Source organism: Entelurus aequoreus, linkage group LG10, assembly GCF_033978785.1.
Source record: "Entelurus aequoreus isolate RoL-2023_Sb linkage group LG10, RoL_Eaeq_v1.1, whole genome shotgun sequence".
NCBI lineage: Eukaryota > Metazoa > Chordata > Actinopteri > Syngnathiformes > Syngnathidae > Entelurus > Entelurus aequoreus.
In genome coordinates this window covers 79,183,713-79,201,577 of record NC_084740.1, presented here as the reverse complement: position 1 = coordinate 79,201,577, position 17,865 = coordinate 79,183,713, and the positions used below count along the sequence as shown (strand labels likewise).

The 17,865-nt window shown below is 39.8% G+C and overlaps 1 protein-coding gene across 1 annotated transcript in view; it reads left to right on the top strand.

Annotated features, from left to right (window-relative positions):
* Positions 1-8,407, top strand: part of si:ch211-184m13.4 (uncharacterized protein LOC798560 homolog) — a 35,722-nt gene extending 27,315 nt beyond the window's left edge. The window contains exons 3-4 of the mRNA XM_062061817.1: positions 4,015-4,526; positions 8,126-8,407. Of these exons, the coding sequence (XP_061917801.1) occupies positions 4,015-4,526; positions 8,126-8,308 (695 nt within the window). The 3' untranslated portion in view covers positions 8,309-8,407. The remainder of the gene's footprint in view (positions 1-4,014; positions 4,527-8,125) is intronic.
* The last annotated feature ends 9,458 nt before the right edge of the window (positions 8,408-17,865 follow it).

Below are 17,865 nucleotides of genomic sequence, written 5' to 3'. Positions count from 1 at the left end.
TTACTGTTTGTTCAAGTTAGATGGTTTGTTTAAGTTAGTTGGTTAGTACTGTTTGTTCAAGTTAGATTGTTGGTTATTACTGTTTGTTCAAGTTAGATGGTTTGTTTGAGTTAGTTGGTTGTTACTGTTTGTTCAAGTTAAATGGTTTGTTCGAGTTAGTTGTTATTACTGTTTGTTCAAGTTAGATTGTTGGTTATTACTGTTTGTTCAAGTTAGATGGTTGGTTATTACTGTTTGTTCAAGTTAGATGGTTGGTTATTACTATTTGTTCAAGTTAGTTGGTTGGTTATTACTATTTGTTCAAGTTAGATGGTTTGTTCGAGTTAGTTGGCTATTACTGTTTGTTTAAGTTAGATGGTTTGTTCAGGTTAGATTGTTGGTTATTACTGTTTGTTCAAGTTAGATGGTTTGTTTAAGTTAGTTGGTTAGTACTGTTTGTTCAAGTTAGATTGTTGGTTATTACTGTTTGTTCAAGTTAGATGGTTTGTTGGAGTTAGTCAATCAATCAATCAATGTTTATTTATAGTTGGTTGTTACTGTTTGTTCAAGTTAAATGGTTTGTCCGAGTTAGTTGTTATTACTGTTTGTTCAAGTTAGATGGTTGGTTATTACTATTTGTTCAAGTTAGATGGTTTGTTCGAGTTAGTTGGCTATTACTGTTTGTTTAAGTTAGATGGTTTGTTCAGGTTAGATTGTTGGTTATTACTGTTTGTTCAAGTTCAAATCAAAATCAAATCAAATCAACTTTATTTATAAAGCACATTTAAAATTTACCACAGGGGTAGCCAAAGTGCTGGCAGGTTAAAAGATAATACGAGAACCGAGCAAACACAACACAACACAAACAGAACACGATAAAAAATAAATAAATAAAATAAATAAAACATAAAAACAGGTTGACAGCAGGTGTATTATGGGGTGCCGTTGCAGGATGGGTATCACTCAGTGTTAAAAGCCATGGAATAAAAGTATGTTTTTAAGAGAGATTTAAAAACAGGAAGAGAGGAGGCTTGTCTAACACTCAGAGGTAGGTCGTTCCAGAGCTTGGGAGCAGCAGCGGCGAAAGCTCTGTCACCTCTAAGCTTCAGCCTTGTGTCAGGGACCGTCAGTAGCAGCTGATCGGCTGATCTTAGGGATCGGGTGGGGCAGTAAGGCTGAAGGAGGTCAGAGAGATATGTTGGCGCGAGGTTGTTTAGACATTTAAAAACAAATAAAAGGAGTTTAAAATTGATTGGGTAACGCACAGGGAGCCAGTGAAGGGACGCTAATATAGGGGTGATGTGCTCACGTCTGCGGGTCTGTGTTAGCAGACGAGCAGCAGAGTTCTGCACGAGCTGCAGGCCTGGCTAATGCCTACATACAGGGCATTGCAGTAGTCTAAACGAGTCGAGATAAAGGCGTGGATTAATTTCTCGAGATCATGTCCTGATAGAAGCGCTTTCACTTTCGCTATTTGGCGTAATTGATAAAAGCTTTTTTGAACGACGCTGCTGATTTGTTTTTCGAATTTAAAATCTGTGTCGAACTTTACCCCCAAGTTTGTGACACAGTCGCTGAGATACGGGGTCAGAGTGCCGAGGTCAACGTTGGGGGAGGGAGAGCGACTTGGACCGAACAACATAACTTCTGTTTTGTCTTCATTTAGGCTCAGGAAGTTAGCTGAAAGCCAGGCTTTGATGTCGTGCAGGCAGTCAATAAGATGTTGAACCGTGTTTGTTCAAGTTAGATGGTTTGTTCGAGTTAGTTGGTTATTACTGTTTTTTCAAGTTAGATTGTTAGTTATTACTGTTTTTGTTCAAGTTAGATGGTTGGTTATTACTGTTTGTTCAAGTTAGATAGTTGGTTATTACTGTTTGTTCAAGTTAGATGGTTTGTTTGAGTTAGTTGGTTATTACTGTTTGTTCAAGTTAGATTGTTAGTTACTACTGTTTTTGTTCAAGTTAGATGGTTGGTTATTACTGTTTGTTCAAGTTAGATGGTTTGTTCGAGTTAATTGGTGATTATTATTTGTTCAAGTTAGTTGGTTGGTTATTACTGTTTGCTCAAGTTGACTGGTTATTACTGTTTGTTCAAGTTAAATGGTTTGTTTGAGCTACTGGGTTATTACTGTTTGTTCAAATTGGATTGTTGGTTATTACTGTTTGTTCAAGTTAGATGGTTGGTTATTACCGTTTGTTCAAGTTAGATGGCTTGTTCAAGTTAGTTGGTTATTACTGTTTTTGTTCAAGTTAGATGGTTGGTTATTACTGTTTGTTCAAGTTAGATGGTTGGTTATTACCGTTTGTTCAAGTTAGATGGCTTGTTCAAGTTAGTTGGTTATTACTGTTTGTTCAAGTTGGATTTTTGGTTATTACTGTTTGTTCAAGTTGGATTGTTGGTTATTACTGTTTGTTCAAGTTGGATTGTTGGTTATTACTGTTTGTTCAAGTTAGATGGTTTGTTCGAGTTAGTTGGTTATTACTGTTTGTTCAAGTTGGATTGTTGGTTATTACTGTTTGTTCAAGTTAGATGGTTGGTTATTACCGTTTGTTCAAGTTAGATGGCTTGTTCAAGTTAGTTGGTTATTACTGTTTGTTCAAGTTGGATTGTTGGTTATTACTGTTTGTTCAAGTTAGATGGTTGGTTATTACCGTTTGTTCAAGTTAGATGGTTTGTTCGAGTTAGTTGGTTATTACTGTTTGTTTAATTTAGATGGTTGGTTATTACTGTTTGTTCAAGTTAGATGGTTTGTTTGAGTTAGTTGGTTGTTACTGTTTGTTCAAGTTAGATAGTTTAAGTTAGTTGGTCTACTTGTAGTAATTTGGACGAATCTTTTGTTTAATAGCGTTAGTCATTTTGCTATTTATTGGGCGAGTTTGTTTGTTCGCGTTTTGGATTTTTTTTTTGTCCACGTAAGTTGGCTAGGTCATTTGTTTGAGTTCAATGTTAGTTTGACTTTGTTGTTTAGTTTGTTCAAGTTGGATAGTTTGTTTGGGTTAGTAATTTGGTCGGTTCATCTGTTCTAGTCAGCTTCTGCATTTGTTCTAAGATAGTCGTTTGATGGATTTGGTGAGTTGGATGTTTAGAGTAAGCGAGATGGTTTGTTTGAGGTAGTAGTTTAGTTTGTAGGTATTAGTTGGCTAGTTTATACCAGTTAGTCAAGATTAATCAGTCAGTAGTTGTCCTTATTTTATACTGTAACTACATGTCAGACAGTTGTGCTTCTAAATTTTGACAGTAGTTTAACAAAGACCATTTTCTGTTTGAGTTTGTACAAATCCCTGACTAATAACTAGGGATGTCCGATAATGGCTTTTTGCCGATATCCGATATGCCGATATTGTCCAACTCTTTAATTACCGATACTGATATCAACCGATACCGATATATACAGTCGTGGAATTAACACATTATCATGCCTAATTTGGACAACCAGGTATGGTGAAGATAAGGTACTTTTTTAAAAAATGAATCAAATAAAATAAGATAAATAAATTAAAAACATTTTCTTGAATAAAAAAGAAAGTAAAACAATATAAAAACAGTTACATAGAAACTAGTAATTAATGAAAATTTGTAAAATTAAGTGTTAAAGGTTAGTACTATTAGTGGAGCAGCAGCACGCACAATCATGTGTGCTTACGGACTGTATCCCTTGCAGACTGTATTGATATATATTGATATATAATGTAGGAAGCAGAATATTAATAACAGAAAGAAACAACCCTTTTGTGTGAATGAGTGTAAATGGGGGAGGGAGGTTTTTTGGGTTGGTGCACTAATTGTAAGTGTATCTTGTGTTTTTTATGTGGATTTAATAAAATAAAAATAAAAAAATAAAAAAAAATAAAAAAAACGATACTGATAATAAAAAAAACGATACCGATAATTTCCGATATTACATTTTAACGCATTTATCGGCCAATAATATCGGCAGACTGATATTATCGGACATCTCCACTAATAACTCTATCAAGTCACTTTATTATTAATGAGATATTAACATTAAGCCTCATCTTTTTGGACAAACTGTAGGAATTGGCTTCATGACCTGCATGAGTCTGGACCGCTACCTGGCCGTAGTGCACCCTCAGCGGATGCTCTGTCTGCGGCAGGTCAAAGTGGTCCGCTGGATCTGCTGCTTGGTTTGGGCTGTGGTGTCGGTGCAAGTAGCTCCTCTGCTTTTCTACAACAAGCTGCAGCACCACGGCGACAGGTGGACATGCATGGAGTATATCGACGTGGACGGCTCCCAGTGGAAGCCACACTTCATACTTCTGGGCTGTGTTGTCTCCTTCTGTTGTCCCCTTGTCGCCATCTTGGTCTCCTATGCCAGGATCCACACAAAGCTGCGGGTGGCGGCCGGACGTAACTCCACAAGCCCGTCAAAGAGGAACCACAGAGCCAACGCTATCATTCTTCTCATCCTCCTGACATTTATCGCCTGCTTCTGCCCTTACCACCTTAGCGTGATACAGTTCATGTGCAGGAAGATGCACCATGAGGTCAGCTGTGAGGAACAAACAGACTTCAGGGTCTACTCACAGGTAATGAAGGAAGACAGATGTTTTTAAAACGTACTTAAAGGCCTACTGAAATGAGATTTTCTTATTTAAACGGGGATAGCAGATCCATTCTATGTCATACTTGATCATTTCGCGATATTGCCATATTTTTGCTGAAAGGATTTAGTCGAGAACATCGACGATAAAGTTCGCAAATTTTGGTCGCTGATAAAAAAAGTCTTGCCTGTAGCGGAAGTAGCGTGACGTCACAGGTTGTGGAGCTCCTCACATCTGCACATTGTTTTCAATCATGGCCACAAGCAGCGAGAGAGATTCGGACCGAGAAAGCAACAATTTCCCCATTAATTTGAGCGAGGATGAAAGATTCGTGGATGAGGAAAGTGAGAGTGAAGGACTAGAGGGCAGTGGAAGCGATTCAGATAGGGAAGATGCTGTGAGAGGCGGGTGGGACCTGATATTCAGCTGGGAATGACTACAACAGTAAATAAACACAAGACATATATATACTCTATTAGCCACAACACAACCAGGCTTATATTTAATATGCCACTAATTAATCCCGCATAACAAACACCTCCCCCCTCCCGTCCATATAACCCGCCAATACACATCAAACACCCGCACAACACACTCAATCCCACAGCCCAAAGTACCGTTCACCTCCGCAAAGTTCATACAGCACATATATTTCCCCAAAGTGACGTACGTGACATGCACATAGCGGCACGCACGTACGGGCAAGCAATCAAATATTTGGAAGCCACAGCTGCGTACTCACGGTAGCACGTATCCAACTCAAAGTCCTCCTGGTAAGAGTCTCTGTTGTCCCAGTTCTCCACAAGCATGCGTATCCAACTCAAAGTCCTCCTGGTAAGAGTCTCTGTTGTCCCAGTTCCCCACAGGCCAATGGTAAAGCTTGACTGTCATCGTTCGGGAATGTAAACAATGAAACACCGGCTACGACGTAGCCGCTACGTGTTTGTGTTGCTGCAGCCGGCCGCTAATACACCGCTTCCCACCTACAGCTTTCTTCTTTGCTATCTCCATTGTTCATTAAACAAATTGCAAAAGATTCACCAACACAGATGTCCAGAAAACTGTGGAATTTTGGTGATGAAAACAGACGACTTAATAGCTGGCCGCAATGCTGTCCCAAAATGTCCGCTACAACCCGTGACGTCACGCGCAAACGTCATCACACCGAGACGTTTTCAGCGGGATATTTCGCGGGAAATTTAAAATTGCACTTTACTAATCTAACCCGGCCGTATTGGCATGTGTTGCAATGTTAAGATTTCATCATTGATATATATAAACTATCAGACTGCGTGGTCGCTAGTAGTGGCTTTCAGTAGGCCTTTAAATATATTTTCACAGTAGGGAGGGGAATTATATGGGCCTATTCATCGCGGTTTACCTGACACATGAAACGTGAAGCCCTGGAGGGCACATTATCAACTTTAGCTGCCAGACGGCAGTACAGTGCTGAATATCTTACAAATGTGTTTTGTGGCATTTCCAACCACAGCGCGACTTGCTATGCAGAGTGGCGCTTTCCATCATTTTTAGCAGACTGCATTGCAAAATGATTAATCCCCCACCCCTTCCTCTCACGCGAGATCCACCTAGGAATGGGACCATAGGACTCCCTTCCCTACTGTAAGTAGTCAGCAAATGTAGTGTGAATTAACAGTACCGTATTTTTCATACTATAAGGCGCACTTAAAACCCTTTAATTTTCTCAAAAATGGACAGTGCGCCTTATAACCCGGTGCGCCTAATGTAAGGAATAATTGTAGTTGTGCTTATCAATCAATCAATCAATGTTTACTTATAAAGCCCTAAATCGCGAGTGTCTCAAAGGGCTGCACAAGCCACAACGAACTCGAAGCGATTTTGTTCGGTACATGGTGTAATGATAAGTGTGACCAGTAGATGGCAGTCATACATAAGAGATACATATAGACTGCAATAAAATGGCAGTAAACAACATCCACAACTTTAGATGTTCCATTGAGAATATAGAACATTACACGCGGCGCACAAAAACCTGTCAACATGTTTTTAGTACGACTTCGGTAAGCTATGAAGCCGCACCGCTTGATGGATTGTCGGCGCATTAAAAACGGGGATAGCAGATCCATTCTATGTGTCATACTTGATCATTTCGCGATATTGCCATATTTTTGCTGAAAGGATTTAGTAGAGAAAATCGATGATAAAGTTCGCAACTTTTGCTCGCTGATAAAAAAAAGCCTTGCCTGTAGCGGAAGTAGCGTGACGTCACAGGAGCTAGTATTCCTCACAATTCCCCGTTGTTTACAATGGAGCGAGAGAGATTCGGACCGAGAAAGTGACGATTACCCCATTAATTTGAGCGAGGATGAAAGATTCGTGGATGAGGAAAGTGAGAGTGAAGGACTACAGTGCAGTGCAGGACGTATCTTTTTTCGCTCTGACCGTAACTTAGGTACAAGCTGGCTCATTGGAGTCCACACTCTCCTTTTTCTATTGTGGATCACGGATTTGTATTTTAAACCACCTGGGATACTATATCCTCTTGAAAATGAGAGTCGAGAACGCGAAATGGACATTCAGTGCCTTTTATCTCCACAATACATCGGCGAAATGCTTTAGCTACGAGCTAACGTGATAGCATCGTGCTTTAACTGCATATAGAAACAAAAAAAATAAACCCCTGACTGGAAGGATAGCTAGAAAATCAACAATACTATTAAACCGTGGACATGTAACTACACGGTTAATGCTTTCCAGGCTGGCGAAGGTTAACAATGCTGTGCTAATGACGCCATTGAAGCTAACTTAGCAACTTAGCAACGGGACCTCACAGAGCTATGCTAAAAACATTAGCTCTCCACCTACGCCAGCCAGCCCTCATCTACTCATCAACACCCGTGCTCACCTGCGTTCCAGCGATCGGCAGAAGGACGAAGGAGTTCACCCGATGCGTTTGGCGGCCCGGAGACGTAGGAAGTCAAGGTGAGGTCGGCGGCTAGCGCGGCTAGCGCTCCAACAAAGTCCTCCTGGTTGTGTTGCTGTAGTCCGCTGCTAATACACCGATCCCACCTACAACTGTCTTCTTTGCAGCCTTCATTGTTCATTAAACAAATTGCAAAAGATGTCCAGAATACTGTGGAATTATGAAATGAAAACAGAGTTTTTTGTATAGGATTCTACGGGGTACCATAACTTCCGTTTAACTGACTTCGTCACGCGCATACGTCGTCATACCGCGACGTTTCAGCTGGATATTTCCCGGGAAGTTTTAAATGTCACTTTATAAGTTAACCCGGCCGTATTGGCATCTGTTGCAATGTTAAGATTTCATCATTGATATATAAACTATCAGACTGCGTGGTCGCTAGTAGTGGCTTTCAGTAGGCCTTTAAACATACGAGTATTATTATGGTGTGTGTATCCATCCATCCATCCATCCATTTTCTACCGCTTATTCATATTACCTGGCGTTTTGTTTCGCAATATTACGCAAAACCAACTTTTCTTACCTTCTGGTACCTGTTGGGATCTGCATAAGCCCTGAAGTTTGTGGCATGACTGACAATAATTATGATGATAACATAACAATGATTCCATTGCAGATTACAGTCTTGCTCATGAACTTCAACTGCTGCCTGGACCCGGTCCTCTACTTTTTTGCCATTAGGACATACAAGAAGCGAGTGATGAACCTGTTTAGGGAGCGCCTGTGCGGCTCCACGCCTACCAGCACCACCCTCGCTTTAGCCAAGACCACAACTGAGAACAGCAGCAGCGACAGCTAAGACGCCACAATCATCATTTTTGGTCGCATTTCTTCAAGATTAAAGCATTTCTTGTTCCATATGGATTGATATTCCTTATTAAAGTGGATATTACGTGTATTTATGTGTGCACATAAGTTTAAGATAGTCGGGTTTCAGTACCAGTTCTCTGTATAATACTGCTGTATGTGAGTTGTGTGGGCGCTTTGAAGTCAATGCCATCACCATTTCCTCATGCTCTGTTCATGCACCCCTGTTCTTCCCTACTTGATATACATGTGTGTGTTCTTGTATTTCTACCCTTTTTGAGACATCACCAAGGAAAAGTATCTTCCATATGAGGAGGTGTGAACAAGTGATGACATAAATCATGGTCCCAATAACATTGCATCTAATAGAGAATGTCTCATTTGCACCCCCTGCTGGTGACATCTATCAAAATGAGGGTGGTCCCAAAAGGGAGGGATTTTTCAAATTGACCGTGTGCTCCCCCTTTGGCCAACATATGTAATAAGTGTGTGTAAGAAATTGGAATGTGCCCCCTTTGGCCAAAGTTAATACAAATAAAAATAAATTTATATAGAGACATACTGTAATAACTTGTCGTAAATAATGAAGATTAAAAACCAATTACAAACAAAAATAAATAAATAAACTAAAAGCAGTCTTTTTCTCACAATGTGTCGACTTTTTTCTTATACAATTGGGAACAATTTCTCATATTCTTTCTGTTTCTGTAATATTGCAATATTTTCTCGTCAAATTCTTACTTTATGCAAAATTATTAGTTTTTTTATGAAAAATGATTACATTTTTAAAGCAAAAATGGTGACATTTGTCATATAAAATGCTCAATATTATCACAATATTGCCAATTTTTTTTTGTTGTACTTGGAAAATAGTGTCATTTTTTTTTGTCAAATTATGACTTGTCATAATTTTGCCAAGTGAAATTCCGATTGTTATTATAATATTGCCAACAAATGTTCAGTTTTTCTTGGAAAATTTTGACTTGCGTTGAGTAAAATTACGACTTTTATAGAGATGTCCGATAATATCGGTCTGCCGATATTATCGGCCGATAAATGCGTTAAAATGTAATATCGTGAATTATCGGTATCGTTTTTTTTAATTATCAGTATCGTTTTTTTTTTGTTTGTTTTTTTTATTAAATCCACATAAAAAACACAAGATACACTTACAATTAGTGCACCAAGGCAAAAAACCTCCCTCCCCCATTTACACTCATTCACACAAAAGGGTTGTTTCTTTCTGTTATTAATATTCTGCTTCCTACATTATATATCAATATATATCAATACAGTCTGCAAGGGATACAGTCCGTAAGCACACATGATTGTGCGTGCTGCTGCTCCACTAATAGTACTAACCTTTTAACAGTTAATTTTACAAATTTTCATTAATTACTAGTTTCTATGTAACTGTTTTTATATTGTTTTACTTTCTTTTTTATTCAAGAAAATGTTTTTAATTTATTTATCTTATTTTATTTGATTCATTTTTTTAAAAAGTACCTTATCTTCACCATACCTGGTTGTCCAAATTAGGCATACTAATGTGTTAATTCCACAACTGTATATATCGGTTGATATCGGTATCGGTTGATATCGGTATCGGTAATTAAAGAGTTGGACAATATCGGCATATCGGATATCGGCAAAAAGCCATTATCGGACATCCCTAGACTTTTATTATAACACTGCTAAAATTCTAAGTTTTTCTTGTGAAATTCAAACTCATTTTTCACAATAAGCTTTTTTATATTAATATGTACTGTATATATTATTAATGTTGGAAATACAAATCTTTATATATCTAGAAAGGGTGGTCCTAAAGAGGTAGGCATCATTGGGAGGCCTCAAGAAGGTAAGAAATACAATCTGTGTGTGTGTGTGTGTGTGTGTGTGCGTGTGTGTGTGCTGCCGTAGCCAGTGTTGCATGTTTGAATTAAAGTAGGCAGTGTCCTCAATTTTCCTTTCCATCTTATTTGTGCAGGTGTACCAATTAAAGTGGTCCCAGTCTGGGCACACTTCAAGTGTTGGCATTGCAATGCACACAAACAAATGAGCTTGACAGTGTAAATATAAATGCAAACATCTGTGTATTGCTGCCCTCTTGTGCCTCCTTGTGGTAATGCAGGCTGCTTCCTGCTGCCAGTGTAATGTGTGTACAGTAGGAACATTGACACCACCAATGCTGCAACACCGCTGCCTGCCCAGAGGGGGGCACTGTTTCTCCAACACTGCCTCTTAAATGTAGTCCAAAGAGAAAAGTGGAACTAGAGAATAATATAATAGTAAACAAATGCTGAAACAATGCAATGTATATGGAATATATGTATATTGGCCTTAAAGGGGAACTGCACTTTTTTGGAATTGTGCCAATCATTCACAATAAACAAGAACACACATTTTTAATACATTCTAATTTGTAATATAGAGCAAATATGAGGTGGCTAACAATGCAACTAATATAAGTACCCTATTGTACCCATACAGCCATCAAAAAACATCCAAAAACTGCTAACAATACTCCATTTACGTCATGTGACCTGAATAATAACAAAGTATAAGCAATATCTTTTATTAGTAGATTGCACAGTACAGTACATATTCCGTACAATTGACCACGAAATGGTAACACCCCAATAAGTTTTTCAACTTTTTTAAGTCGGGGTCCACGTAAATCAATTCATGGTAAAGACGCTGAGGAACTACTTTAAGCCGTGCCGTGATCACAGAGAGCTAACCAGTTTATGCAGCTATTGACATATTGGGCCGGTGAGCTGCTGCATCGCCTCTTAGCAGGTAAAAGTTCATTCTATATTATAAACCATACCTCTCAATTGTATAGTAGAAAGTTTTAGCCACAAACAGAGAAGTTGGTCAACTTTGACACTCAACTTAGACCCGTAGATGGCAAGAAATACACAAAAATATTGCTACTTATGGCTCTGCTTGTCACTCGGCTCCTAAAACGTGTTGCTTTTGTTCAGGCGCAAAAATATAAGGTTCTGGATCATCATTTGTCCCAAAGTAATTGTTGTTGTCGCTCACAAAGTCTGCCATGATTAGTAGTTGTTCAATGAAATAGTGAATTTGGCGAGCATTTGTAAAGTTAATGTGCCGCCGTATGCTTAAAGGCCTACTGAAAGCCACTACTAGCGACCACGCAGTCTGATAGTTTATATATCAATGATGAAATCTTAACATTGCAACACATGCCAATACGGCCGGGTTAACTTATAAAGTGACATTTTAAAATTCCCGCCACACTTCCGGTTGAAAAACTCCTTTGGATATGATTTATGCGCGTGACGTCACAAAATCCACGGAAGTGGTTGGACCCCATCTGACCCGATATAAAAACCTCTTGTTTTCTTCGACAAAACTCCACAGTATTCTGGACATCTGTGTTGGTGAATCTTTTGCAATTTATTTAATGAACAATGGAGGCTGCAAAGAAGAACGTTGTAGGTGGGATCGATCGGTGTCTTAGCGGCTAAGTACAATACTTACAGCAACACAACAAGGACTACTTACTACGCCTAGCCGATGCTTGCCGCCAAACCCACGGATGAAGTCCTTCGTCATGCCGTCGATCGCTGGAACGCAGGTGAGCACGGGTGTTGATGAGCAGATGAGGGCTGGCTGGCGTAGGTGGAGCGCTAATGTTTTTATCATAGTTCTGTGAGGTCCGGTTGCTAAGTTGCTAAATTAGCCTTAGCGTCGTTAGCAACAGCATTGTTAAGCCTTACCAGGCTGAGAATTTTTAGCCGTGTAGTTACATGTCCATGGTTTAATAGTATTGTTGATCTTCTGTCTATCCTTCCAGTCAGGGGTTTATTTCTTTTGTTTCTATCTTCATTTGAGAACGATGCTATCACGTTAGCTCAGTAGCTAAGTGTGTCACCGATGTATTGTCGTGGAGATAAAAGTCACTTTAAATGTCCATTTTGCGTTCTCGACTCTCATTTTCAAGAGGATATAGTATCCCAGGTGGTTTAAAATACAAATCCGTGATCCACAATAAAAAAAGGAGAGAGTGTGGAATCCAATGAGCCAGCTTGTACCTAAGTTACGGTCAGAGCGAAAAAAGATACGTCCATCACTGCCTCTCAAGTCCTTCCCTGTAACGTTCCTCATCTACGAATCTTTCATCCTCGCTCAAATTAATGGGGTAATCATCACTTTCTCGGTCCGAATCTCTCTCGCTCCATTGTAAACAACGGGGAAATGTGAGGAATACTAGCTCCTGTGACGTCACGCTACTTCCGCTACAGGCAAGGCTTTTTTTTTATCAGCGAGCAAAAGTTGCGAACTTTATCGTCGATTTTCTCTACTAAATCCTTTCAGCAAAAATATGGCAATATCGCGAAATGATCAAGTATGACACACAGAATGGATCTGCTATTCCCGTTTAAATAAAAAAAAATCATTTCAGTAGGCCTTTAAAATGAGCAAAATACGTAAATATTACATGGTATTATGAATGTGTCTGTTACTAAATTACATTTTTACTTTTTTAAATTATTTATAAACCGTTGCTGGAGGTTTTTTAGAGCTCTTTAAAGGCAGGATAGACGCCATGATTAAAGGACCCCCTTACTTCCATTGTTAGCTGACTTTTTCTAGTGTTTATTTACAAATTAAAATGCATATAAAAAAAGAAAAAGAAAAACACACCAGTATTCCATCCATCCATCCATTTTCTTCCGCTTATCCGAGGTCGGGTCGCGGGGGCAGCAGCCTAAGCAGGGAAGCCCAGACTTCCCTCTCCCCAGCCACTTGGTCCAGCTCCTCCCGGATGATCCCGAGGCGTTCCCAGGCCAGCCGGGAGACATAGTCTTCCCAACGTGTCCTGGGTCTTCCCCGTGGCCTCCTACCGGTCGGACGTGCCCTAAACACCTCCCTAGGGAGGCGTTCGGGTGGCATCCTGACCAGATGCCCGAACCACCTCATCTGGCTCCTCTCCATGTGGAGGAGCAGCGGCTTTACTCTGAGTTCCTCCCGGATGGCAGAGCTTCTCACCCTATCTCTAAGGGAGCGACCCACCACATTTGGGCCGCTTGTACCCGTGATCTTGTCCTTCCGGTCATAACCCAAAGCTCATGACCATAGGTGAGGATGGGAACGTAGATCGCCCGGTACATTGAGAGCTTTGCCCTCCGGCTCAGCTCCTTCTTCACCACAACGGATCGATACAGCGTCCGCATTACTGAAGATCTGCCTGTCGACCTCACCATCCACTCTTCACACACCAGTATTGTGAATGAAATTCCCAAAAAAAGTGCAGTTACACTTTATTGACTGTTCCTGAAAAATGGTGTTTGGTGACGCAGGATAGGTGACGTAGTGATCAATCACTTCATGTATGCAGATGATTACGCATGCACCTCCTGGTACCCTAGCACCTCCAAAACCCTCAAATCTAGACTCCGAACATCCCAGAACAAGCTAGTCAGATTACTTCTAGACCTCCACCCCAGATCACACCTCACTCCTACCAACTTCTCCAAAGTGGGCTGGCTCAGGGTGGAGGACAGAGTAAAACAACTTGCACTGAGCCTAGTCTATAAAATCCGCTACACCTCCCTGATACCGAAGTACATGTCAAACTACTTCCTTAACGTAAATGACCGCCATAACCACAACACCAGGGGGAGCTCCACTAACCACGTTAAACCCAGATTCCGAACTAACAAAGGTCTTAACTCATTCTCTTTCTATGCCACATCAATGTGGAATGCACTCCCAACAGGTGTAAAAGAAAGGGCATCTCTATCCTCCTTCAAAACCGCACTAAAACAACACCTCCAGGCACACCCTCCCCCTTCCACATCCCACCTCCCCGGATTGTAAATAACCAAATGTAAATAATAAAATGTATTTCTAATGTATATATACTTGTTCTTATGCTATCTGAACTCACTATGTTCTCTGCTCGCTGTACATATCCTACCAAGTCAGACCTACCATTTCTCTGATGATCCAATTGTTGATGACTGAAGTGCTGATATCAACCAAACCCTCCTCATCCCACCCCCCGGATTGTAAATAATGTAAATAATTCAATGTACTTTATACACCGTATTTTTCGGACTATAAGTCGCACTGGAGTATAAGTCGCACCGGCCGAAAATGCATAATAAAGAAAGAAAAAAAACATATATAAGTCGCACTGGAGTATAAGTCGCATGTTTTGGGGGAAATGTATTTGATAAAAGCCAACACCAAGAATAGACATTTGAAAGGCAATTTCAAATGTCTAAAGAATAGTGAACAACAGGCTGAATAAGTGTACGTTATATTAGGCATAAATAACCAACTGGTATGTTAACGTAACATATTATGGTAAGAGTCATTCAAATAACTATAACATATAGAACATGCTATACGTTTACCAAACAATCTGTCACTCCTAATCGCTAAATCCCATGAAATCTTATACGTCTAGTCTCTTACGTGAATGACATCAATAATATTATTTGATATTTTACGCTAATGTGTTAATCATTTCACACATAAGTCGCTCCTGAGTAGGGATGATGTTTGATAAGAAATGATCGAGTTCGAGCCTATTATCGAATCCTCTTATAGAACAGATTCCTTATCGATTCTCCAGATAGGTTGTTGTATATGGAAAAAACACACACAATATTTGGTTTAACAAAAGCTCACTTTTATTATATAAGAAAAAAATAAAATCTAATAAATAAATAAATATTGACTGTTACCCCCCTAAAAAAAAAAAAAAAATATTGACTGTTGTTACCCAAAGTATATTAAGTGAGATTTTTCAAAAGAACAAATATATACAGTAACACAAAAACAATCTGTCTCTGTGATCACTATAGGTGTATAAATAATAATATAGTGTTAAATAAAATCAGTCCCTTGGGCACAAAACTGAAAATAATACAGCTCTCCAAAAAGTGCACTTCTGCTGCTATTGGAACATAGTAACTACAGCGATTACTCAGGAAAAGGCTCAACAGGACTCAGCTGAACCTGCAGAACTTGACATAACTGTTTGTTATGATGCTTTGACATTTTTTGCACTTTATTTCTTTATTGAAAGAAAATCCTATGAAGAGAAAAATTGTTTGCAAATGTGGTTACAATGCTAAAAAATGAAAAGTTAAAGCTAAAAAAAGAAATACACTTTATTGAGTTAACATTATTTCTTTATAGGGGGAAAGATGTGATGTTATGAGCTAGGGAATATAATAACTACACTACCCAGCATGCAACGGGAGTGACGAGCATGCACGGTAGCCCCGAAAAGTGTTGTTGCATGTCGCCACCCGGCAGCTAAGAATGAGGTTATGAGCACGCTGTGAAAGTAAACGTCAAGAACTCAGCCAACACGCCTCGTCTGCATTATTTATAATTAGACAGACAACACAAATACAGTGTGATTTTGTTTTGTTTACAAGGAAAGAAAAACCAAAGTTAAAAAAGGGAGATGTGTTGTATATATATGTATGTGCTGCGGTTGCTTTAAGAACGTTGCGACAGCTGCTGTAAAGGAGGTGCGTTGCTAGCCTGGTTGCTATGTTTCCGGTTGGTCGTAAAAGTGTTGGTCATGTGTTTGTACCCTGCTCAAATCTCTCAGTAAAGTTATTCATTGGATTATAGCTTTTGTTTTGAACTTTATTACACCTTGGAGCGCTTTTTCCCGTCCATTGTTTTCCTGCTTTCGCTATCTGCGCCTAATGACTGAGCTACGTGACGTCATTTATTGTGATGTCCCACGGGGCATACCTGGTCGGGACGGGATTCGTTCCCAGGGATTCGAATAAAGAACCAACTCTTTTTCTTTACTATAGTGGTCTCGATAACGGGTACCGGTTCTCAAAAAGGGATTCGAGTCAGAGGACTCGGTTGTTTTCTTATCGAACAACCTGGAAAATTGGTTTCGAGTATCATCCCTACTCCTGAGTATAAGTCGCACCCCCGGCCAAACTATGAAAAAAAACTGCGACTTATAGTCCGAAAAATACGGTACTCTGATGATTAACTTGTGTGATGACTGTATTATGATGATAGTATATATTTGTACCATAAATTGATTAACGTGGACCCCGACTTAAACAAGTTGAAAAAGTTATTGGGGTGTTACCGTTTAGTGGTCAATTGTACGGAATATGTACTGTACTGTGCAATCTACTACCGTAATTTCCGGACTACAAGCCGCTACTTTTTCCCCTCGTTCTGGTCCCTGCGGCTTATACAACGGTGCGGCTTATTTACGGCCTGTTCTTCTCCGACACCGACGAAGAGGATTTCGGTGGTTTTAGTACGCAGGAGGAAGACGATGACACAATGATTAAAGACTGACTTTTCATATACCGGTAGGCTGGTTATTTTGATAACGTACAGGCGAGCACTTTGTATTACTTTGCACCGTTGTATTATTTGTACTCTGCACGAATGCTGTTCGCCATGTCAAAGATGTGAAAGTTGGATTGAATGATTGAAAGATTTATTGTTAATAAATGGGACGCTTTGCGTTCCCAAACAGTCATCTCTGTCCCGACAATCCCCTCCGTGGTAGCAGGAACCCCTATATACTACGCTAATTACACATCAAAACCCTGCGGCTTATAGTCGGGTGCGGCTTATATATGGAGCAATCTGTATTTTCCCCTAAATTTAGCTGGTGCGGCTTATAGTCAGGTGCGGCTTATAGTCCGGAAATTACGGTAATAAAAGTTTCAATCAATGATGTGGTCATTATTAGCCCATATACAGTAGTGCTGGTTTTTAACAGCTTCTGAGCACGTGCACACAGTATGGTTCTGATTTGGAAATCATATACAAGGCTAAATAGAGCGGAATGATAGAAGTAAAGAAGACAAACTGTCAGCCTTCCCTGACTTGTATCTCTCTGGCCATGCACTTAGTGTGTGTGTGTGAAGTAAATATTAGTCATACTGGTGCAAATGACCTGTCTGGTGATATCGACAGGCAGCGTTGGAAGTTCTGCCTATGCTCAAGCAAATAGTTTAGATTGTGCTCAGTATCTGTGCAGATCACACTTTGTAGAGCGTATTGCACACCTCTGTATACTGCCCACCTGTGGTGTCGGTATACACAAGGCAGGATTGGAAAGCTCATAGTGGCTTACAATAACAACATGAGGCTGTGGCTGAGGAGCTCCAGTGCAAGCCAAATGTCTGTCAGCTCTGCAACTTTACGTCATCTGACGCATGCGATAACGCGTAGGGCAGCTGAGTCAGAAAACAACCTGATTAATGATCTGACTAACGCTTTACGCAGATGTGTCAGATTTTTGGCCAGACTATGGAACCGTTGGCAATAACAACAACTTGCCTATGTGTCAGACATTGACAATCGTAGAGGGCTTTGTTATTTTTATCTTAGCATTGTTTCACTCTGCTGCCTTTATTGCTTTTACTGTTTTTGTTTGTCACAAAAAAAACATTCATGAAGTTTGGTTCTTTTATGAATTTATTATGGCTCTACTGAAAATGTGAGCAAATGTGCTGGGTCAAAAGTATACATACAGCAACATACTTGATCAGTTTTGGT